General features: G+C 42.8%; 1 protein-coding gene across 2 annotated transcripts; it reads left to right on the top strand.

Moving 5' to 3' along the window:
- Positions 1-394: 394 nt before the first annotated feature.
- slc39a13.L (solute carrier family 39 (zinc transporter), member 13 L homeolog) lies at positions 395-12247 on the top strand. Of its 2 annotated transcripts, none has more exons than XM_018257409.2 (10): positions 395-549; positions 2567-2787; positions 3149-3262; positions 4590-4720; positions 9267-9353; positions 11144-11233; positions 11324-11374; positions 11469-11601; positions 11687-11786; positions 11871-12247. In XM_018257409.2, exons 2-10 carry the CDS (start codon positions 2568-2570, stop codon positions 11944-11946), a joined length of 1002 nt encoding a protein of 333 aa, XP_018112898.1. In that variant the 5' UTR covers positions 395-549; position 2567; the 3' UTR covers positions 11947-12247. The 2 variants fall into 2 exon arrangements, with proteins under 2 accessions (XP_018112898.1, XP_018112897.1); XM_018257408.2 differs by lacking the exon at positions 395-549 and adding an exon at positions 645-668.
- The last annotated feature ends 12880 nt before the right edge of the window (positions 12248-25127 follow it).

Raw genomic sequence — 25127 nt, forward strand, 5'->3', positions numbered from 1 at the left:
GAACAGCTAACAGGTGCAAATAAGATACTTTGTAACAATTTTGAGACACAAAAACACAGTTTAGATAAGGAGAAATATTTTCAAACTTTCATAACCTGCCAAATTTTGTAAAACAATCATGGTAATTAGGGGGTGTGGCCACCAAAAGGGGTGTGGTCAAAAAATTGCTGTGCTATGTACGGAAAAGAAAATGTTGTCCCTCTTTTTACTTCCAAAATGTTGGGAGGTATGTGTGTAGCACGGGGGCCAATTTAAAAAACAAAGCACTGGCCTTGGAAACAGTCATAACTACTCCATTAATGACCTGTATATTGACGTCTGTCTGAGTGTCTGTAAGAGCATAATAAAATACTATTTCCGGGCGTGTCTCATTATTTACGTTCCCCCGTAACAAGGCAAACAGGAAGTACCCTCCTAATCCATTCCACGGGGGCTTTGAGCAGCAGTGTAATGGTTCCGGAGGAGGAATGACACGTGGCTCCGGAAGGGGGGCGGAGAGAGGGTGGAGGCAGCTGGTGATGGCAGGGGTCGAGAGGAGATCGGACAGCGGTAAGGGGAATCTCCTGTATCTTTCCCTAACTGAATCGATTTAGATGGGCCCTGTGGGGTGTGTTATTGTATTAGGAGCCGGGCACTGTGTGAGGAGGGAGATGGGCAGACATGAAAGGGTATAACTGGGTTCTGGTCTGAACTACAATCGGCACTTGTTGAGACTTTTGCTAAACTCTGTCAACTTGCAGTGGGGAATGTGGGGGTTGTGCGAGTTGTAGTTTCATATCTAGTGAATAGATAAGGCTATGAGGAGGTGATTGCTGCTGGCTGTGTGGGCAGCACTGATTAGGCAGGTGGGCAGCACTGATTAGGCAGGTGGGCAGCAGCAGCGGGAGGGGGGTATGTACCAAGGCAGAAAGGATGAGCTGATGTGGGAATCGCTGGCAGAGAGGATTTAGTTGGCAGGAATGGGTGAAGAAGTTATGGAGATTCATCCTGAGCCAGAGAAGGAAGGTGGACTTTCCCTGGGATAAGTTCATAGCTGGCAGGTTGCTAGAAGAGGACAAATTAGTTCATTTAGAAATCATTTTCTGCCCATTAGGTCCCTACGTGATCATTCACACCCATACTTTTAAATCTGATTTGACCAGAGCAGGTGAAACATGGGCATTCAAGCACAACCTAATGGGCATGCATGGGGTTTATTGGGACAACCTGGTGTTCTGTGTATACTGAGCAGTCTTGGTATTGCCAATAAATGGGTTTCAAAGTGATTTCGGTCAGCCTGGTGCAGCCGTCTAACCCGCCAGTCAATCAGTTGCAGAAGTGTATGGTCAGTGTAGGTTTAAACTGTTATAGGTAGTTATGAATCAATTTATATAAGACTGGAGAGGATAAAGTATGAGGAGGAGAATTTGGCAACAGAGCATAATATGATTATAATTGTCCTGGGGGCAGGCAGGGTATGAGAGTGTATAGGAGTCAGGAAAGGGGTCAGTGGTCATGTGTTGTATAGGTGGGTTTGAGAATGTATAGAAAGCTATAGAGGCTAATGCTAAATTTGGTATGGTTAGGGTGAGAATGTATAGAAAGCTATAGAGGCTAATGCTAGATTTGGTATGGGTGGGATGAGAATGTATAGAAAGCTATAGGCAGGGTAAGGTAATAGCTTTTCATGTATGGGAGCTGAGAGAATATATAGTATGTAGTAGAGCAGAGGTTTTCTATTTTTTTTGTTCCAACCCTACTTTGGGTATCAATATTTTCAAGGGCCCCCATAGCTCAAAACATGGCTAAGAGTATATGAACCATTGTTCTAACAAACAACCAACCGCATTTACAAGAACCTAGGACAGTTCATCCCCACACTGACCCTAATTGACCTTCCAGCTGGGTTTCCAGGAGAATGTTGGAGAGCAAGTAGCCGTTTTTCCTGTTTTACTCTGTTTGGACTTCAGTCTGCCCCCTGTGCCTCTGCACAACCCTCAATTTGGGATCCAGGTGGAGTTGGTATGGGTGGGTGAGGTGGGAATGTGAGTGTATATGAGGCTGAGAGGGTGAGATTAGAGTTGACATGGGTGGATGAGGTGGAAGTCGGTTTAGAGCCAGTTGAAACTTGCATGGTTGGTAAAGCTGGGCTGAGAGAATTTAAGGGTCTGGGTAGGAGAGTTTAGAATGTTTATATTTGCGTGGGTGAGAGATTTGGCTGTTGGTGGAATGATGGGATTTGAAGTTTAACCACATAGAGGGCTGGGGCTGTGTAGTTATATCATGGTTTCTGAATGCAACTTTTGGTGCCCTGAGGCTGCACAAATGAGAAGAGGAATTAAATGAAAATGACTGTGCAGGTAGAGATAAAGGAAGATAATCTTCCTAATTGGCTTGTTTTTCCCAGACTTTGCTTTATCCCTTTGCCCCAAGGGCATCAGGTCCAGCATTTGCAGATGAGCATCTTGACGTGTCTTTAAATCAGTGTCCACCTACAGCTATTTCTGCATTATATATATTTATATTTGTAGATATCCCTGTCATCATTTGTGCCCAGGTACTAAGGCCTCTGGCTTTCTCTGTGCAGGATGATGTGGGGAGGAAGAGTCCTGTTGCTGTGCTTGATATGCCTAGCCTTCCAACTCGGTGCTACGTGCCCACCGGGCAGTCGTGCTTGTGAGCCTGCCAGCCTCTCTTCTTTGGATGCCTGGATTTGCTCCATAATCGGCTCCCTGCTTGTGGGGCTTAGCGGGGTCTTTCCGCTGCTGATCATTCCCATTGAAACCGGGGCAGAACTGCGGTCAGAAAGTAAGTCCTTTTTTCCTGCCTTTCCTCTGGGATCTTGAAAACTAGAATAATAAAGATCTAATCTTCCAATTATAAAGGATTGGGGACGATCAGTCTCTCCATGCTGTTAGGGAAACACTTAACATTTGGGCAATTATATCACCTGCCTAAAATCCATAGTTGCAAAAAAAATTTACTCTATATTCATGCTGTTAAAAAAGTAATTTATTATATCATATTAAAATACATAGCATTTCCCCTCATGTAGCCTATCGCGTTTCATGCTTACCCAGCACAGTCATAGGCAATCTAAAAGGGTTGGAGTAAGGGATAGGTCCATGGGATACCGTGACAAGGCCTCTTCAATCTTTGGTTTTTTTAGAGAACTCCCAAAGGCTGAAACGGCTTCTGAGCTTTGCGATTGGTGGATTACTGGGCGATGTGTTCCTGCATCTGTTACCTGAGGCCTGGGCTTATACCTGCAGTGCAACAACAGGTACCTGGTACTTATATGTTTATATCTTGCTCTGCCAGGGCTTCCAAATGAACTTGAGTACTGTATGCACCCTGTATTCCCTTATTCACCCAGACTGGGTGGGTAGACAGTGAGTGATATCACAAGTGGTTACATTTCCCATACAAAGACTAGTTTGATTGGGCCATTGGTACAAGGACAATAGTTTCAATAAACCAGGGGCTCAGTCACACTGCAGAGGGTCTGGCTATACTGAAAATCCAATATGGTACCTGCAGCAGGAACCAGAACTGTTTACAGGAACCGTAAAACCAGAAAAGGGAAGTATTCTTAAGTAATGAATGAATATAATGTTCTGCACTGGTACAACTGGTGTGTTTGCTTCAGAAATACAACTATAGTTTATATAAACAAGGTGCTGTGTAGCCATGGTGGCAGCCATTCAAGCACAGGATACACAGTAGATAACAGATAAGTACTACTATAGTTTATATAAACAAACTGCTGTGTAGCCATGGGGGCAGCCATTCAAAGCTGGAAAAGGCACAGGATACACAGGATAACAGATAAGCTCTGTAGTGTACAATTAGATTCTTCAGAGATTATCTGTTATCTTCTTTGTATCTTGTGCTTGAATGGCTGCCCCCATCGCTACACAGCAACTTTTTTATATAAACTATAGTAGTACTTATCTGTTATCTACTGTGTATCCTGTGCTTGAATGGCTGCCCCCATGACTACACAGCAGCTTGTTTATATAATCTATACCAGTTTTACTAGTGCAGGGCAACAGTACATTATATAGTCTTTCCTTTAAAACATTTACATTTTTTGATGTTACTGTTCCTTTTAGAAACAATTACCCTTAAATATTTATTTAAAGGGTTGTTGTTTTGGTTCCCTTTAAAGCCACATCTACCCTGATCTGAGAGCTCGGCAGAGTTTGGGATTATGTGCCACCCCCTTCCCATCAAAAATGCTGCTTGTGTACAAAGCATCACTGTCCATAAACCTTTCTTTTCTAACCGGAGAGGCCATATTTCAACTGGAAAAAGGGAAAGTGCAAAGCCGCTGTAAGTTGACTTCACCTTAGGAGTGTGTGTTTTCATGCAACAGCCTCGGGTGGATTCCTCTACAGTGTCACGTCTGCATGTGGCAAGTCTAGACAAGAATGAATATAAATGGAAGTACATTGTACTTCTGTAGGTTCCCTAAGGTTTTACTAAAGTTATATGTGTTCCTGGGATCACAGTGATTAATTAGCTCATTGATTGATTAGTTCATTAGGAACAACTGCCTTTATTTATTAACTGCCTCCTTGACTCCATCATTGATTGTATTTCTCCAGGGAGTTATCAGTCCCTACAGCAGCAAAGGCTCCTCGGCCTATGGGTCATCATTGGATTCCTCAGCTTCTTAATCCTGGAGAAAACATTTTCGGATGAGAAACATGAAGAGCAAGTTGACACCACCACCACAGTGAGTAGCAAAGCTCTGTTCAGTCTAATTATGTGCCTTTTAGGTGTGCTTTCCCTTGAATGGACTAAAGGTTGTCCATTTGCACTAAAAAACTGGTCATCATTGGTTGTGGTGTATCTTTAATCCTTGGCCAATAATACAAGCACTAACTGTCACTTTGGAGTTAAAAAATTACTATGTTCTAAGCCCACTTGTCTCTCCTGTGATCTGGCTCCCATAGCTCAAAAGAAGGCTGCAGATATATAGAAACATTGGGGTAACAGTCCTCAAATCTACCCCTAACTGGCATTCAGACTGGGCCCCCTTAGCATATAACAAGGTTACAGATATAGAGAAACATTGGGGTAACAGTCACACTGCTATAGTTCCAGGGGTACCCAGGGCACAAATAAACACTTACCCCAAATCTCCCCCTAACTGACCTTCAGACTGGGCCCCCTTAGCTCATAACAAGGTTACAGATATATAGAAACATTGGGGTAACAGTCACCCTGCTATAGTTCCAGGGGTACCCAGGGCACAAATAAACACTCACCCCAAATTTCCCCCTAACTGGACTTCAAGCTTGGCCCCCTTAGCTCATAACAAGGTTACAGATATATAGAAACATTGGGGTAACAGTCACTCTGCTATAGTTCCAGGGGTACCCAGGGCACAAATAAGCACTTACCCCAAATCTCCCCCTAACTGGCCTTCAGGCTGGGCCCCCTTAGCGCATAATAAGGTTACAGATATATAGAAACATTCAGAAGCGATCCTAGAGGGGGGCGGGCCCTGGTGCGTGACGCGCAGCCGAGCCCCGCCCCCCTCCGTACGGCCGCATTTGGCCGCATTTTCAGTGGCGAATGGACTCCCGGGGGGCCCTGAGGGGGTGCGGGCCCTGGCCCGCTCGCACCCCCTGCTCCCCTGGTAGTTCCGCCACTGGAAACATTGGGGTAACAGTCACCCTGCCATAGTTCCAGGGGTACCCAGGGCACAAATAAACACTCACCCCAAATCTCCCCCTAACTGGACTTCAGGCTGGGCCCCCTTAGCTCATAACAAGGTTACAGATATATAGAAACATTGTCGTAGCAGCCCTGCAGTTTGGCGACCACTGCTATAAAAGGTTACTTGAGACTTATGTTGTCTAGAGCTGATAGTGTGATGGTATTGTGGTAGACAGTTGTAAAAAAAAAAAAAACTGCCAGCCACAAACTTAACCTGTGGCAGTTGTGGCAATATCCCTTTAAAGTCTTGGGAAACTACGACCTTAATATAAAAGCCAAACACTGTGGAAAGGAAGCCTGTAATACAACTGGCAATTACTGTGGAAAGAGAGAGCATGGAATACAAAGTGGGTAAGTTTAGCTGACAGCAGGAAACTGCAGGCTAAATCGGTTCTGGAATTTGGGACGTGTCCCTCCTTGAGGTTTGGGAACAACAGATGTAAATATTAAAATTGTAGAAGTAAAGTTTTTTGGGTTTTTTTCAATTATTTTATACTGACCATTGAGGCAGTTTTATAGTGGCTTCCCATTTAGAAATAACAGGTTTCTGAATTCTAGTAACTCCATGAAATGGCTTTACCTTATTTCTTTTTAATTCCATTCTATGCACGGTTCAGCAAAACAATGCCGACTCAGCCCTGATCCCTCCACTAGATCTCACAGACAGCCTGCAGAGGATTGTGCCCAGACTTGCTCAAACTGCCATTATCCAAGACCAAAAAAAGAAAAAAAAAATGAAGGCACACTGCCTTGTAAAATAAAAAATGCTGTTTATTGTAACATTAAAAAACAAACTAAAAGTGAGTCTGAACGGTGTGATAGACAGGATATAGCACTTCTTTTTTATATCGCCCTACTGCTATGCCATGCATTGAATCGAAGACCTAAAAAGAAAAACATTGAGGACCTCGTAAAGTAAAAACCACTGTTTATTGTAACAGTAACAGGTAGCTGCTGTCCTAATGTGGCCCCCTTAGCTCATAATGTGTCCTAATGTGTTTCCCTACAATTAAGGGGTCTTCTCAAAACGCATTAGATGTCCATTTCACAGCAGCCACCTGTTATTTACAATAAACAGTGGTTTTTACTTTACGAGGTCCTCAATGTTTTTTTTTTTCCATTCTATGCATGGCATAGCAGTAGAGCGATATAAAAAAAGAAGTGCTATATCCTGTCTATCACACCGTTCAGACTCACTTTTAGTTTGTTTGATGTCTGTGGGTGGCCAGGCAAGGGGTGGGCTCTCTGGTTTCTCTCTGGCTTCTATTCCAGAGAAACAATGAAAAGGGGCACAACCCCAGCTTCCCACCCCACTGAGACCACAGGAAGATGACAAACAAACGGAGCCTGAAACAAACAGTGATCACTTTGGACTGATTGATGAGACAATTACAGAGAATCAGAGATCATTTCACTAAGTAGTAGTGGACGCTTGGGTTCGTTTTAACCAAGGACCTGGTTTCAATTAAAGTTTATTTACCCTTTAAAGGGGTGGTTCACCTTTAGGGTAAGGCCACACTGTGCGTTTTGGGGAGATCGTTTTTTAATTTTAGCCGGCGCAGAGTCAGGGAAGGCGTTTGGAGAGATTGGTCGCCGCAAAGACGAGACGATTAGTCTCCAGGCGACTAAATCTCCACAAAACTCCCAGTGTGGCCTAACCCTTACATTAACTTTTAGTATGCAATTGCAAATTGTCTTTGAATATCACTCTCTGCATCATACTAAAAGTTAATTAAAGGTGAACAGCCCCTTTAGGTACACAGGCTGAACGTTTGCACTGCTTTTAAACAAACTGGCCAATGATGTGTCTATTTGTGGATCCCAGTGCAAATATTTAGAAGGTTCAAAAGGTTAATTGCCCGTTAGAGGGATTCAGGTTTGCTGAATTGACCAAACGAGAGAATCTGGTTCGCTGTGTTGCCCCCCTCTCTGTGTGCGTAAGATGGCATTGTCCAACTGGCAGTAAGATGTGGCCACGCACCTGGTGAGCACATGAGTCACACCACTGGCTCTCACTGCATTGACTATAGAAGTTCTATCTTCAAAATGATTGTTTGGGGGGGAAAAATAAAACCCTTTTTTCCACCATAAGTCCTGCGAGTGCTAGCTTCTATTGGGCTCTTGTACATACGTTTATACAGTTCTGCACCCAGGCTAGGGTTCCCACATGTTAATAAAAAGATATTGGTGGTCAGGGCCCCCCATAAAAAAACATTTGTGGCCAGGGCCCCCCATGAGAAAAAAAATTGGTGGCCAAAATTTGTGGCAAGCCCCCTTCCCCCACATTATAAGAAAATTGGTGGCCAGGGCCCCTTAAACGCCCATCCCTTCCCAAAGTCAGCAGCTCTCAGAAAGATGGGGGGCCTGGCTAATCAACACACACACACACACACTCACACTCACTCTGTGTGGGAAGATGTGAAAAATCCAATAAACTTTTCAACATTTAAACCCGTGAGTTTACAAACTTTGCATATATTGGGTGCAATATAAAAATTGGGACTTAATTGAAAATTGGGTGAGTGCCGATACTTGAAGTGATTATATATGTATCTCGCAAGATGACCTGAGCTTGCTGTAAGTTACTGCCCCATACATCACTGTGTTTTTAAATAAAGCTATAAACCTAACCTAAAACAACAACGCTATCTGTACGTTGATTTTCTTCCGGGCGTGACATAAAAAAATCTATACGGTTGATGTTATGCCCTGTATGCTGAGAAGCCCTTGTACTGCCCGGAACAACTTCTAAGTGAACAAGAGAGCCCCACTTTTCCCAGGAATTCACAGACGCTCTTTTGGGACTTTCTTCTGCGGAAAAAGGCAGGCATCTTATTCACAAGTGAAGTGTGCGAACAGAGACAAAAACAGCGGCTTAGTCGAAACTGGCAGTGTTCAAAGGCTGGCGGCAAGATTCGTAGTCAAAAACCAGAAAGGATAGTCGAATAACGATTTAGCAAGTTCAGGGGAGCTGAAGACAAGCTTGAGCAATGAGTACTGTCAGAGATGCGCCTTTTAAATTCAAATTTGGGGGCCAAGCGTGAAGTCAGCGCTGCCGCCGTTATCACGGTGCATTGCGCTTGCGCCTGGGTGCATCATTGCGCAGGTCATTCCCAATGTTATCGAATAGTCATTTCTATAGCGTGGGCTCCAACTGCCAACGTCCCTAATAATTGCCAGTTTTCATACAATCAATATTTCTTATTAAAGGCAAGGGGGCGTAACTTCAAAGAAAGCAGATCCCGGTTGCAGGGGGGACAGGAGTGTAGAGGGCCCAGTAAGGGCCTATTGAATTTCAATATATCCTTGTAGAATAGGTCAACGTATCAAAATTTGTAGTGGGTCTGATTAAAGGGGATGTAAAGTATTGACAGACTTTCTGCTAATAAAATTGGAACAAATCTAAACTGTACTTTTACTTCAGCACAAAAACAAACATTTGAAAGTGAGGGGCATGTCACTTTAAAAACACAACTTCACGTTCCCCAGTCATTCAGCAACAGGTCTAGCATTGCACCCCATGCATTTCAGTAGCATTTGTTTGTTTATTTTTGCAGAAAGTGGCCAGAGAGAGTGTGATAAATGGAAAGCACAATGGCAAGCAGGAAAGCCCCACGCACAAACCATCCAATGACCACATCAAGGTAAGTAAGTCACCTGCTATAGACTATAGACTGACTCCAATCCCCCTGATGTTGCTGGGTTACATAGTGAAGAATGCTGGGAGCTGTAGTCCAGTAACATCTGGGGACCCATGGTTAAAGGGGTGGTTCCCCTTTAAGTTAACCTTTAGCATGTCATAGAATGGCTTATTCTAAGCAACTTTTCAATTGGTCTTCATTATTTATTTTTATAGTTTTTTTTTTCTAAAAAAAATAATTTACCTTCTTTCCAGCTTTCAAATTGGGGTCACTGTCCCCATCTATAAAACAAATGCTCTAAGGTATTATTATTGCTACTTTTTATTACTCCTCTTTCTATTCATGCCTCTCTCCTGTTCAAATTCTCCTAGCAACCAAGCCCAGACTGGCAATCTGTGGGTTCTGGCAAATGCCAGAGGGGCTGCTATAAGGTGCTATAGAAAGTCAGTATTTAGTGGGCTGGTGGGGGCTGATTAGGCCTCTGTGTACCTGAAATGCCAGGGCCTATTTTAATTCTCAGTCCAGACCTGCTAGCAACCCTGCATTGATTTGAATAAGAGACTGGAACATGAATAGGAGGGGCCTAATTTGAAAGAGGAGTAATAAAAATTAGCAATAACAATACATTTGTAGACTTACAGAGCATTTGTTTTTGACCCCCCCCCCCAATTGAAAGCTGGAAAGAGTCAGAAAAGGCAAATAAATTCAAAAAAACTATAAAAAAGAAAGAATGAAGATCAATTGAAAAGTTGCTTAGAATTAGCCATTCTAGAGTAGAGCTATGGATAATTAATACAAAACCAATGGCAAATTGTCTCAGAATATCACTCTCTACATCATACTAAAAGTTCACTCACAATGGTGAACAACCCCTGTTCGCCTTCAAACTAGTTGTTTTCAGATTATTCACCAGAAATAACAACTTTTTCTAATGACTTTCTATTTTCTATGTGTCACTGTTTTTCTAATATAGTATAGTATATTAGTATAGTATAATAAAATAATAAAGTGTAATTTTTCACCTTCTAAAGCAGCTCTGGAAGGGGGGGTCGGCGACCCTGTAAACTGTTCCAAATAGATACATTTCTTATCTTTGTCCCTGCTGAGCAGAATCTCTGGGTTTCATCAAAGGCAGCTGTTAAGGTCCCCATAGACGCAAAGATTTTTCTTGCCGAACGACCGATTTTAGGGAAGTCCGACCAATCCTTCGAAATTATCGTGCGGTTAGTGCGGTTCGAACGATCGTACATCTTACGATTTTTCGGCCGACATCTGTCAGGAAATTGATCGGCCAGGTCAAAAAAATCCCAGTCCCAGTGCAATGTATCTATGTTTGCAGGGCTAAGCAGACAGCTCCCCTTTGTTTTCCTGGCAAATTGGTCTTTTTAGTTGATGGTAAATTCGTATGATCGTAAGATTGTTTCCGAGAAGATCGTGGTCTCACGATCAGGATCTGATCTTTTAAAAATCTCAACATCTATGGCCAGCTGTTAGAATTGATACAATAGTTGTTAATACTCCAGAGATGCTGCTGAGAAATGTATCAACTAAATGTTGCAAAATTGTAACAGTTCAGAGTCTGCGTCTGAATTACGGAGCTGCCAGACTCCAACACCAGAGACAGGGACATTCAACTTTAAACAGTAAAAAAGAAATAATGGAAAGTAATTGAAAAAAGTCTTTATTTCTGGTGAATAATCAAAAAACAACTGAACTGAAAAAAGTGTTTGGAAAGTGAACAGCCCCTTTAAGAAACTTGGCCCTAGCCACTGTATCCTCTCTTTTGTTTACAGGTCAGTGGCTATCTCAACCTTCTGGCCAACACCATTGATAACTTCACGCATGGCATGGCAGTAGCAGGCAGTTTCTTAGTCAGTAGAAAGGTAAGTACTAAGGCTTTTGCCTCCGAGACTCCATTCTGCTTTCTGATTGGATAGATGACTCTGATAGTGGCTGTCCTCTCCCCCTTGTAGGTGGGAATCCTCACTACCGTGGCCATCTTGTTACACGAAATCCCTCATGAGGTGAGCGCGTTATTTATTGTTGTCATGTTGTTGTCCAGTGTCTGTCCTGCAGCTCTGTACATCTGACCTCCTTCGATCTTTTTCCTGCTGGCAGGTTGGGGATTTCGCAATCCTGCTGCGGGCCGGGTTCGACCGATGGAATGCCGCCAGGCTGCAACTGACCACAGCGCTGGGTGGAATGTTGGGAGCTGCCTTTGCTCTTTGTGCCCAGTCCCCAAAGGGAGCAGGTGAGCAGTGGACCTGGCTGGACAGACAGACACATGCAACCTCTGCCACCTTTACTGACATCACGTGTTCTACTTACTCCTACAGGGGAGGCAGTGGCTTGGATTCTACCATTCACATCTGGGGGGTTCCTGTACATTGCACTAGTGACCGTTCTACCCGACCTCATAGAGGAGAAAAATGTCAGGTGAACATCCCCGCTGCAGCATAACTCATCCCAATTGATTGCACTGCTGGTTCTGACTCCCTCCTTTTTTTTTCCCCCCCCCAGGAACTCTCTCGGACAGGTCCTGTTGATCTGCTGTGGGATTGCAGTGATGACGGCCTTGTCTCTGGTAGTGGAATGAGAAGAGCAATGGGCCAGGGGAGGACCAACCAGAAATAACATCTCTGGTTTGGTTTACCTGTACCTGTTCCTTTCAGTAGACCCTCAGCCAAACCCATGGCACTCCATTCACTGCTGCTAGCCAATCATCTTGGGCAATCCAGCTGCCAGAGAGGATTATGAGAGCAATGGTTGAATCGTCACGTCTCTATCTATGGTTTCTGAATTGTTCTCTTACTCGCACGCTCCTTGCCCTGTGCTTCTATCACTTGTTTAAGCACGTGGTCGCTCGTATTGATACATTCTGTCAGCTTCTCTCTCTGTATTGTGTCTGCTTGTCTCTTTAAATGAGTGCCGGAGCTACCTCAGATTTCTGTCTCTCCACTGTCTGCACCGTACTCCATTCCACTGCAACGGCGGATACTTTAAACGCAAAGGGGCGCAATTATATCTATTCAGTACGTCATAACAGGAAGTGGGGAGGGTAACGAAAAACTGCTACCCCAGACTGCTGAAAGTGCAGTGCCAATAGAATATACATATATATGTATTTAACCTAAATATTTTATTTTAAAGGATAGGTAAACCTTTAAACTAAGTGAATGTAAAATTGATGAGGGTGCTATTCTAAGAATTTCTGCAATTTACATTATTTATTTTCTTTTTTTCCCAAGATATTAAGGGAAATATGAACTGTTAATATCAATGAAATTTTGTTACCACACAGCGCCACCTGCTGGTCAGTTTCTGACCCGTCTACCACCAAGTAGTCAAGGAAGTTGTCAGGAGAAAGAAAGAGGCTGCTCTGATGTTCTTCTGCTTAGGAAAACAATTAGAAACCTTTCTCAAATCTTTACTAAGCAGAAGAACATCAGAGCAGCCTCTTTCTTTCTCCTGACAACTTCCTTGACTACTTGGTGGTCAGACGGGTCAGAAAATGACCAGCAGGTGGCAGATGGCAATGTTGTAACACAATTCATTCATATTAACAGTACATGTATCCCTTAATATCTTGGGGGGGGAAAAAGTAAATAAATAATGAATGTCAATTGCAAATGTTCTTAGAACAGCTCATCAATTTTACATTCACTTATTGTAATGGTTTACTTATCCTTTAAATGCAATCTGATTATATTCAAGTGAATATGCTAAAAGTCCTGCCCTAAGCATATTGCAGCTTAACGACTTTGCATTAGTTACACTGCATCAGGATGCTCTTCTGAGCACTTTTGCAATTAACATGAAATGCGAACACGCTCTGCTGTTTCCGGAGAGGAAGGAATAAAAAATAAAGCCAGAAACGTCTCTTGACACTTTCCTGATTAGTTCTATTACTTAGCGTGACAGGAGTCCTAGAACTGAGCAGGGAATCATCAAGAGATGCCTCTTGCTTCAGTAAATCCAGCTTTTGCAGGTGGTGCTTAGGTTAAAATATTAATTTGTTAAAACAACATTAAAAAATGTATATTGTAAAAGTGCTCATAAGAGCACTCCAAGCTAATTGTGTTCGTCCCCTTAAAGCAGCTAACCGCATCTTACAAAGGGAGGAATCTGAGCATATTTACTAATACCCGAGTCCTTACATTCCATTAACTTCAGTTTCATGCCTGGAACATGATGTTTTCTTACTGTTACAGAGGGTCCCATGTATTCCCCCGTCTGTATTTTATACTCTGACCTTCATCCCGTGTGTTTGCACAAAAATGTTACACGTAATGAACACAAGTCAAAACACCGCTTTTAATTCTGAGTATTTTGTATGTTCTGCCAAGGGAGTCGGAGCCTTGGAATCTGTTCTTAGTGTTAGTGTATCGGTGGGCATCCTTGCCTAGTGCCATGCGTTGGGATATATTTGGCCAGTCATCCAAGTAAAAATATAGAGTTGCATAAACTAAGTCAGATTGCAAGGCTCCGGCACCAAGGTGTGTTTGTTCATTCAGTATGCCCTATATTTAAAGGGCAACTATTCCATATGTATTAATTTTTCTTTGTTTGTCTAGAGGTGATTATTGTCTAGTGCAACTGACTTAAGTTGCCTGAAACTTTGCCTGAAAGTGTTCAAGGCGTAGCCTCTACCTGGGGGAGTGGTCTGATACTACATGTACATTAGTGATGTGCGGGCTGGCCCAATACCCGCGGGTGTGGGCCAACGTCGCACTCCTATTCGTGGGTGGGGGGCGGGTCCGAATTGAGATCTTCTCCTGCTCTACCCGCCCGCCATCTTACGCTGCCAGCTTCCAAATTCCGACTTCTAGACTAGACTAGACACGTGCATGCTCGCCCCGCCCCTTTTGTGACATAGTCAGCAGGGCGGGTCTATAAAAGGAAGCCGGTAGGCAGGCACGGGTCGAGGGCGGGTGCCAGGCGGGGAAAACCCAACCTGTACATCACTAATGTACATGTATACTAAAGAAAGTTTTAGAGTATAGTGGTCATTTAAAGGTAGTCACTGCTTTTTATTCTAGTTGTTATTTTCCCTTAAAATGTTCCCTTTAAATGTTTATAACTGTTACAGATTTTCTATATCTATATATGATTTTTTAAGCTGAAAGCAATACGAACAAGTTGCTGTTTGCACATTGGGATTGAGAGTCCTGGTTTGTCTGCACTTGCCCCTGCTCTCAGTCAGTGGTACGAGGTACAGAGCCCAGTATTGTATCCGGGGGCAGCGTGGAGTCATGGCAGTGGGTCACACTATGGGCAGAGCAGTGAATATCATTAGGGATGCACCGAATCCACTTTTTTGGATTCGGCCTAACCCCCGAATCCTTCTTGAAAGATTCGGCTGAATACCGAACCGAATCCGAATCCTAATTTGCATTTGCAAATTAGGGATAGGAAGGGGAAAACATTTTTTACTTCCTTTTGTGACAAAAAGTTATGAGATTTCCCTCCCTGCCCAAATTAGGATTCGGTTCGGCCGGGCAGAAGGATTCGGCCGAATCCTGCTGAAAAAGGCCGAATCCCGAACTGAATCCTGGATTCGGTGCATCCCTAAATATCTTTCACATGAATATGCGCTGGGTCCATGCCAACCTAGAAGGACCCGTTGCTGTTACTCAGGCAGTTTCAGGACACCGTTTGGGTCTGTGCCATCCTGCCCCTTTTTCTGTCTTTTTACCCCCTCTTTTTTTTTTGCTTTGTTTCTTTCTGTTTTATCACATTATTGGGAGGCATTCACTTTTTGCCTTGAGAGATAACCCATAGCCCACTCAAATTCAGTTTGTCTCCAATCTCCTCTGACATCTTTCCCATCGGACTCCCCTCCATGACTTATTCTAGCCATCCAGGGATGACCCGCTCTTCTTAAAGGGGTAGTTCACCTTTACATTTATGTTCATTATTTTATAGAATGGCTAAGCAACTTTTCAATTGGTCTTCTTTCCAGCTTTCAAATTGGGGTCGCTGACCCAATCTAAAGAACAAATGTTCTTTAAGGCTACACATTTATTGTTATTGCTACTTTTTATTACTCATCTATTCAGCAATTTCAGCAGTCTGGTTGCTACAGTCCAAATTTCCCTAGCAACAATACATTGATTGGAATAAGAGACTGGAATATGAATAGGAGAGGAAAAGTTGCAATAATGATACATTTTTAGCCTTACAGAGCATTTGTTTTTTAGATGGGGTCAGTGACCCCCATTTGAAAGCTGGAAAGAGTCAGAAGAAAAAGGTAAATAATTAAAAAACTATAAAAAATGAAGGAAATTTTTTCATGTTACTAGTCCTCCCATGCTGGTGGCCATGTTGGTGTTGTTTACCCAATCAGATTGCCTACGCCATTAGTCGGCATTTGCCAGTGGTAGGTTCCCTTTAACCTGTGAGACTCATTTTTGTATCTCTCTTCCTCGCTTTTTAAAGGGGAACAAGTAGACCAGCGACAATATGGGCATGTTGCAGTGGGCAGCTACTTTTGCACCCCGAATTGCATCTGATTTCATAATTGTTCGTTTGGTTGCAATTGCACCCTCTTGCCCAAACGGAATCGCTCTTTTTCTTTAGTATCTTCCCCCAAGTGACACGATCTGCCCGAGTGGGACCCACTGCTCTAGTTCCTCGTACATCATTCACTACACGGCTGGACTGGCCCTTTAAGAGGAGGGCGGGGCTTGTGTGATTGTCATTTCATAGGATTTTATATATTGGGTTGTTAGAGTCTCTGCTTTATTTTAACAAGAGCTGCATAGATGTTATTTTGCATATGAAACACTACAACAATGAGAGTTTTATTATATTCTTTATCTTTTGCATGAATAAAGTAATGTTTCTATTTATTACAGTTACGCCGCCTTTATTGTCGCCAACGCCGGGGGAAATTTATTTTATTACTAGACATTAAGCCCGTTAAATTAACGGGCGCTAGAACATATGTAGTCAAACATTTATAAAAACAGAATTGTTCTAGTCTAAAAAAAATCGCCAGAGACGGTCCGTGGGGCACATGCGCAGTAGCGCAATCCCACGGACACAGGGACTGGACGCAGAGACACTTCAACTTTGTTATATAGGATAATTTAACTTTGCACCAGGAAAATGCAAAATATAAATATTAATTTGGTGGAAAAACAATTGTTTAATCTTGCAAAAACACCAGTTGAGATTCAAAAGGAATTTTTGTGATTCTGCCTCCATCATTTATGTTTGCTTCCCCTTTAGTCTGAATAGAGGTACAACTGAGAAATGTTGGGGCAGGTCTCCATGCAGATTAGGAGCACATGGCAACCAATCAGAATAATGCTTTTAGAAGTCTCTCTTCATAGTTAACCGTTGATTGGTTGCTGTGAAATGACTCCATATAATGGGACTGAGTCCCGAGGCAGCTCTTTGCAATTTCAGCAATCTGGTTCCTATGGTCCAAATTACCCTAGCAACCATGCATTGATTTGGAATATGAATATTAGAGGGCCTGAATAGACAACTGAGTAATAAAAAGTAACAATACATTTGTAGCCTTACAGAGCATTTGTTTTAGATGGGGTCAGTGACCCCCATTTGAAAGCTGGAAAGAGTCGGAAGAAGCAGGTAAATAAAAAACGATGAAAAAATGAAGACCAATTGAAAAGTTGCTTAGATAAAAAGAAATTTGCTTAGAATTAGACATTCTATACATAACATAAAATCAAGGCCGGTGGTAGAGAGCGGCATTTGCTCTGGGCCCCAACCATAGAAGGGGAGATGTTGATGCCCTTGGTTCTAACATTGGATACATGAATAAATAGCATTTATAGAGGACATGTACCTTCTGACTTTGCTCTTCTGAGCAGTTTACATGTTTCCCTTCCATTTTTAGCAGTTAAAAACAATGAGAGCCACCTGTTCAGTCCAGGTGCAACCCAGACAGTTGTCCCCTGCTGCTTTTCTGCTCGGTTCTATTGCTAAATGTGACAGGAGACGCTTCCTGCTTCAGTAACTTTCAAGGGCTCCTAGGACAATTTTTTTTCCCACCCCAGTAAAAATAGCCACCTTCCCCCACCTCTGGGTGGAGGAAAAACGTATGATAGATGCCCTTGTGGTGCACCTTTAGATTAATGTTTAGTATGTGATAGAATGGCTAATTATAAGGAACTTTGTAAATTACCTTTTTTTTTTTAATAGTTTTGGAATTATTTGCCTTTTTCTTCTTTCCAACATTCAGATGGGGGTCACTGACCCAAAACCAATGCTCTGTAAGGGTCAGGGCAAACAAGCAGATTCAGGGAGATTAGTCGCCCCGTGACAAAAAATACTCCTCTTCAGGGCAACTAATCTTCCCGAATCTGCCTTCCCGCTGGCTAAAATGTAAATCGGCGGCGGGATGGCACTTTTCCGAAGTCGCCTGAAGTTTCCTTGTGAGGCAGTTGGGGGATTTTAGTCGCCCTGAAGAAGAGGAGATTTGTCCCCGGGGCGATTAACCTTCCCGAATCTGCCTGTGTGCCCTGACCCTAAGGCTACAAATGTATTGTTACTGTTACTTTTTATTACTCATCTTTCTATTCAGGCCTCTCCTGTTCATATTCCAGTCTCATATTCAAATCAAGTTCAAAGTAATTGCTGCTTGGCTTTATAGAAATCAGAGCAGCCTGCAATCTCCATCTAAATTAAGGTATGATTAAGATATGAAGCAAACTCCAGTTTCCCAGAAACTGCTGGCTGGAGGGGATGCTGGGAACTGTAGTCCAAGGACAGCAGGCTCTGGGTATATTGTCCCCTAATTACAAGATGGACTTTGAGTAATAACCAATAAATATCCTAACATGGCACAGCTGTTCATGCCAATGTGTTAATTGAACCCTCCTCCCAAATTAAAGTGGAGGCTAATAACAGGGTCCTAATTGGCTGAACACTGCCCCCTACATGTGTCTCCCGGGACTGACTGGGTCTGATTACTTTCTGATGAAGTTTAGGGAACCCCCAGCTGATCACAGAGAACTCAGTAAATAGACTGACATCTGCCATTGGGAAGGGGGCGTGGCCTTGTCATTGCATACAATGGGTCTGATTTATTACACAACCGGCCAACGTTCCCATTTGTCAGTTTTTCTTTATTATTGTCGATAATATTTATTACATGGCGACTGTGGAGCGTGAAGCCGACCAGGTTGTGTTTAACTGCAACTTGTACCTTGCAACATTAGGTTGCCCTTGACTCCGTGATATATAGGGGGGGGGGGGTTACCCCCTGTTAGGGCCTATTGTAAAATAATTGATGACATCATAAATCACTAATTATAAGCATATATTTTATTTATGATATTGAAGGGGTGGTTCAACTTTACTTTTAGTATGTTATAGAATGACCAGTTCTAAGCAACTTTTCAATTGGTCTTCATTGTTTAAATATTTTTTTCTTCTTCTGACTCCTTCCAGCTTTGAAATGGGGGTCACCGACCCCATCAAAAAAAAAAAATAATCTGTAGGGCTACACATTTATTGTTATTGTTCATCTTTCTATTCAGGCCTCTCCTGCTCATATTCCAGTCTCTTATTTAAATCAATGCATGGTTGCTAGGGGAATTTGGACCCAGGAAACCAGATGGATGAAATTGCAAACCGGAGAGCTGCTGAATAAAAAGCTAAATAATTAAAAAATCACAAATAATAAAAAATGAGAATTAATTACAAATTTTCTCAGAATATCACACTTTACGTCATACTAGAAGTTCATTTAAAGGTAAACAACCCCTTTAAAAATCACTTTCATCTATTTGCTGTAGGGCCGGAGGGCCCCCCAGAAGCTACTGGCATTGATTTAACGGGTGAAGAACAGATTGGTTTCGGCCCCTAACCCTCCTGCAAGGCAATTGTATTCATTTAATATTATATATTGTATATTTCTTTTCTATTATTGCTGACAGGGAAATATGTGGGTTATGAATACAATTCCCATTGTATTCATAACCCACATATTTCCCAGTCAGCAATAATAAAAAGGAAATATTCAGTGTAGTACAAACCAACAAAGCTTCTCTATGTTGGGTAGGAAGGATGACATTCCTCAGCTGAGCACCGCTCGTCAATATCATGACTGTGTGAGAGGCCAGACAGAAGCTTAAAGTCTAAAAATGAATATGGTTAAAAATGCCATATTTTATACAGTGAACTTATTGCACGAGGCTAAAGTTTCAGCTTGTCAATAGCAGCAATGATCCAGGACTTCAAACTTGTCACAGGGGGTCACCATCTTGGAAAGTGTCTGTGACACTCACATGCTCAGTGGGCTCTGATTGGCTGTTGAGAAGCTAAGCTTAGGGCTCGTCACTAATTATCCAGCAGAAAATGAGCTTCCCTGGCTGTAATATAAGCTGATGCTACAGGTTTGCTGATTATTACATTCTGATGCTAATTGCACTGGTTTCTGTGCTGCCATGTAGTAATTATCTGTATTAATTACTAATCAGCATTGTATTGTGACATTTCTATTCTATGTGTACTGTATATTGTGAGTGGGTCCCTAAGCTCAGTAAGTGACAGCAGCACAGAGCATGTGCAGTGAATCAGCAGAAAAGAAGATGGGGAGCTACAGGGGCATCTTTGGAGACACAGATCTTTACTGCTAAAGGGCTGTGGCTGCCTTGGGCTGGTACAGAAGCACAAAACATCATGTACAACATTTCTATCTACTTCTTTAGTTAGGTTTTAGTTCTCCTTTAAGTTACTGATGCAGGAAGCATCCTAGGATGCTTCCTGCATCAGCAATGCTTCTGTTTGGCCTGCACCCGGACAGAACAGCAGGGAACTTTCATGTTACACATTAATTGATTTGCAGCTTTAGGACAGAGACACATGTGGAGATTCGGGGCGACTTCGGTGGGAAGGCAGTTCAGGGAGATTAGTCGCCTGAAGAAGAGGCGATTTGTCGCCGGGCGACTAAATCTCCCCGAATCTCCACATGTGTCTCTGCCCTAAAGGGATGGTTTACCTTTAAGGTAACTTTTATTATGTTATAGAATTGCCAATTCTAAGCAACTTTTCAATTGGTTTTCATTATTTATTTTTTTATAGTTTTATAGTTATTTGACTTTTTCTCCGGACTCTTTCCAGCTTTCAAATGGGGATCACTGACTCCATCTAAAAAAACAAATGCTCTGCAAGGCTACCAATGTATTGTTATTGTTACTTTTTATTACTGATCCTTGTATCCATGCCCATCTCCTATTCATATTCCAGTCTCTTATTCAAATCAATGCATGGTTGCTAGGGGAATGTGGACCCTAGTTACCAGATGCAAATTGTAGAGCTGCTGAATAAAAAGCTAAATAACCCAAAAATATCATTAATAAAAAATGACAACCAATTGCAATGTGTCTGAGAATATCACTCTCTACATCATACTTAAAGTTAATTTAAAGGTGCACAACCCCTTCGATAAGTGGCCACGGGAGGAATAAGAGTTTGACCCATTAAAGTTGGGTTTCTGGCCTAGAAATAAATCCATGCCGGGGAAAGGATATCATGGAAGAGCCACAGCCCAAACTGGCACTGACATTATTATTATCACAGCAATGCTGCCCTTGTGTATAAGAATAACTAGAGCTGCACATTGCTGGGAATATCAACGCTGTGACAGCAGCTGGAGCAGGTTACACTGAGAACTGGAGGGGGCACATGGACAAACTGTGTGAAAGAGCTAATTGGGGGGGGGGTTGCCAGTGATACGCTTCATTATTAGTAAATAACAGGGGGGAAAAATAGAAGAGGAAAAAGTGTCAGCCAATGAGATCCCTGAGTTCTATTTGGGGACACACGTGCCCCAGCACCTCTAGATCTGACACATTTATACACACAGCAGCTGCATCCACTGCCTCTTACACACACACACCATATATATATATACACACATATACACACTCATTATATATACACACATATACACACTCATTATATATACACACATATACACACACACCATATATATATATATACACATATACACACTCATTATATATACACACATATACACACTCATTATATATACACACATATACACACACACACACCATATAAATACACACATATACACACATATACACACACACGCCATATATATACACACACATTATATATACACGCACACACTATAGATAGATAGATACATATATACAAAAATAATCACAAATACACACACACACACTATATATATATACACACACACTATATATACACACACACACTATATATATAAACACACACACTATATATACACACACACACTATATATATAAACACACACACTATATATACACACACACACTATATATATATATACACACACACTATATATACACACACACACTATATATATAAACACACACACTATATATACACACACACACACTATATATATATATATATATATATATATATATATATATATATACACACACTATATACACACACACTATATATACACACATATACACACACCACAATTCACTACTAGTAGGTGCCCCTCCCTATCCCCTGGGCTAATTTATTGGGACAGATGGCAGGTCAGACTACTCACAGCTTCTTTCTGGGGACTAATACTCCGGCTGGGGGTGGATCACATTTACACAGAGACGCCGTCTATTCATAAATCAACATTTTGGGAAGGAGGGGGAGGTGAATGTATTGAGGAGACAGAATGAGGAGACACCAGGGCAGAGAGAGAAAGACTGGCACAGGGAACAGGAGAACAGACGGGCACCAGGCTCCTATTTGCCATTAAATGATGGAGATTGGGCAGTCAGAACACAATGAAGGACCTTATTGTTGACTACAGGGAGAATACAGAATAGACACTGGGGGTCAAATATAAACACTGGGCAATTTGCATCTGGGCAGTAACCCATGGCAACCAATGAGATGATTGCTTTCAGCACTCAACCTACAGCTGAAAAAAGCTGATCACTGATTGGTTGCTATAAGTTACTGCCCAGGTGCAAATTTGCCCATTGTTTATAAATGATCCCTGGTGATTGTACTGAATGGAACCAACAAGCACATAAAGTTTAATTCAAATAAAGGGGCTTCATTTCCCCATAGAAAACAATAAAATGTATTCACTGTTCCCTGGACAGCAGAACTTATCAGGGTCGGAATGAGCCAGTAGGACAAAACCCAGTGGACCCTGTTGACCCACACCAACTCCCGAGCACAAACTATGGCTGCTGCCCCTAACCATCCCCCCTTGGCCCAGATCTCCAGCCTCTGACTGTAGGTCCGGAGCCTGCCAGGGTTTCCATCTCAGGGTCCCAGCCACATCCCCCATACACTGGTCCCCCTCCATAGCCACATCCCCCACACACTGGTCCCCCTCCATAGCCTCATCCCCCATACACTGGTCCCCCTCCATAGCCACATCCCCCATACACTGGTCCCCCTCCATAGCCACATCCCCCGTACACTTGTCCCCCTCCATAGCCTCATCCCCCATACACTGGTCCCCCTCCATAGTCACATCCCCCATACACTGGTCCCCCTCCATAGCCACATCCCCCATACACTGGTCCCCCTCCATAGCCACATCCCCCATACACTGGTCCCCTCCCCTCCATAGTCACATCCCCCATACACTGGTCCCCTCCATAGCCACATCCCTCATACACTGGTCCCCCTCCATAGCCACATCCCCCATACACTGGTCCCCCTCCATAGCTGCAACCCCCATACACTGGTCCCCCTCCATAACCGCAACCCCCCTGCTTGGCACCACGTGCACGGTTTCTTCCTGCAGTGAGATCAGAGGCCATTAGGGCAAGTCAGCGAGCAGGGGTTGGGTTTACTGGCAGAGTGAGAGTCTGGGTCGGCGGAACCCACTGGGTTTTCTCCTGGTGTCCCGCCAGCCCAATCTGACCCTGACAATTTCAGCAGCAAAAAGAATAAGGTGCACACGGGGCCGGGGTGGAGGAGGGTTGGAGCTGGGGCCCAGGAGGCGAAGGGGAGGTTGTGGTTCTGGCTGACGATGGAGTTTACAATTCAAGGTCCCAATGTCGCTGACACACACACTATGGTCAATTTTATCAGGAGCCCATTAACCTTCTTGTATTTTTTGGAATGTGGAAGGAATTACACACAGACATTGGGAGAACATACAAAGTCCATGTAAACAATGCTGTGGCTTGAATCCAACCCAGGACCCCAACACTGTAACACTGCAATACTGTCACATAAAGGGAATATAAACCTTTAAAAAACTATTACCCTCAACTAACGGTGTTGGACTACAACTCTCAGCATGCCTTTCAGGCCCGGACTGGCAATCTGTGGGTTCTGCTATAAGGTGCCATAGAAAGTCAGTATTTAGTGGGCTGGTGGGGGCTGTTTGGGCCTCTATGTACCTGAAATGCCAGGGCCTATTTTAATTCTCCTGATGCCTTTACTCTATTGTATACATCAGCCAAGGGCATGGATGTTGTTAAACTGCAACCCCCTCTATCACTAGTGATAGATCCTTGGATTACCATTGCCTGTTTGTCTTGCTGATAACCCTACTGACCCGTTTTTTGTTTTTTTGATTGACCAAATTGCTTGTCAGAGGACCCACATAATGTACCTTTGTAGACATTTGCGAATATACCAAATAAATAGCAAATTTACTGAAAAATTAGGAAAACGGCAAAACATTTGCAAAACACATTGAAGTCAATGGGCATCAAAATAATTTTTACGTTCGACAATTTTGACGCGAACGATAAGTTTTATACGCGCGACTATTTTGTCCAAATGCATTAAAGTCAATGGGCGTCCCAATAATTTTGACGCATGACAATTTTTATGTGCACGACTATTCTGACATGTAGCAATTTTTTTGGTCGCATCGATTTTTTTGCCAGCGGCGAAACACGGAAATTCGAGGGGACTTTGTGCCTGCCAAATTTATTTGCCCGTCACTAGTGGTTAGTAGTGATGCATGGGTCGACTTATTATTGACAAACTGATGACCCTTTAACTGGCCCTAAACCACCCAACCATCACTTATATACCGGTACCTGGCCCACCCATCTGTGATGCAAACTGGAGTTTTGGTGGTGGAATGAGATTACCAGTGAGGAGGGTCCTGGCGCAGTTATGGCCACCACCTGCCCACAACCTGCTCAAGAAGTAAATTTTCAGTCCAACCTGAGGATAATCTTATGGGTCCCCCAGGTTTCAGGCTGTCCCACACACCACTAGTGGTACAAGTAAACTAATACCTGATTTGCAGGTAATGACAACTAGATAACTAGGTGTTTAGGTAGGTACAGACAGGACTATAGATGGTTAATTACAAACAAACAGGAGGGAAGGTACAGACATATCTGGGTAGGGACAAACTAACAGACTGTAAGCTAATTAGAAGAAGAAGAATAATAAGCTAATGGGTGGGTAATTACAGTCAGACTGTTAGACAGGCGGGCAATTACTCAGTGGTAGGTGGGTAATTATAGACTAATTAAGGACCATATTACCTGTGGGACTTTGTAGCTAAAAATAGGTTTCATTGTTCTCTATGGACGCTGTCACATGAGCTCTCAGTTGTAGTTAGTGCAGACACAGTCTTCCCCATTGGAAACAAGAAGAAGTGAATTTCAACCTGATAGTACCTGAGTAGAATAAATGCAGTGGGGACTGGGGAATTACTAACAGACTGGTCAGTGGGTGACTGTACGGAAATTAATAATTAAAATGTGAGTGGGGTGTGAGTTTGTAAGGCAGGTGGGTGTACACTGGAATACTGTATATACTGCTGTTTACAGGGAT

The sequence above is a fragment of the Xenopus laevis genome, chromosome 4L (genome assembly GCF_017654675.1).
Source record: "Xenopus laevis strain J_2021 chromosome 4L, Xenopus_laevis_v10.1, whole genome shotgun sequence".
NCBI lineage: Eukaryota > Metazoa > Chordata > Amphibia > Anura > Pipidae > Xenopus > Xenopus laevis.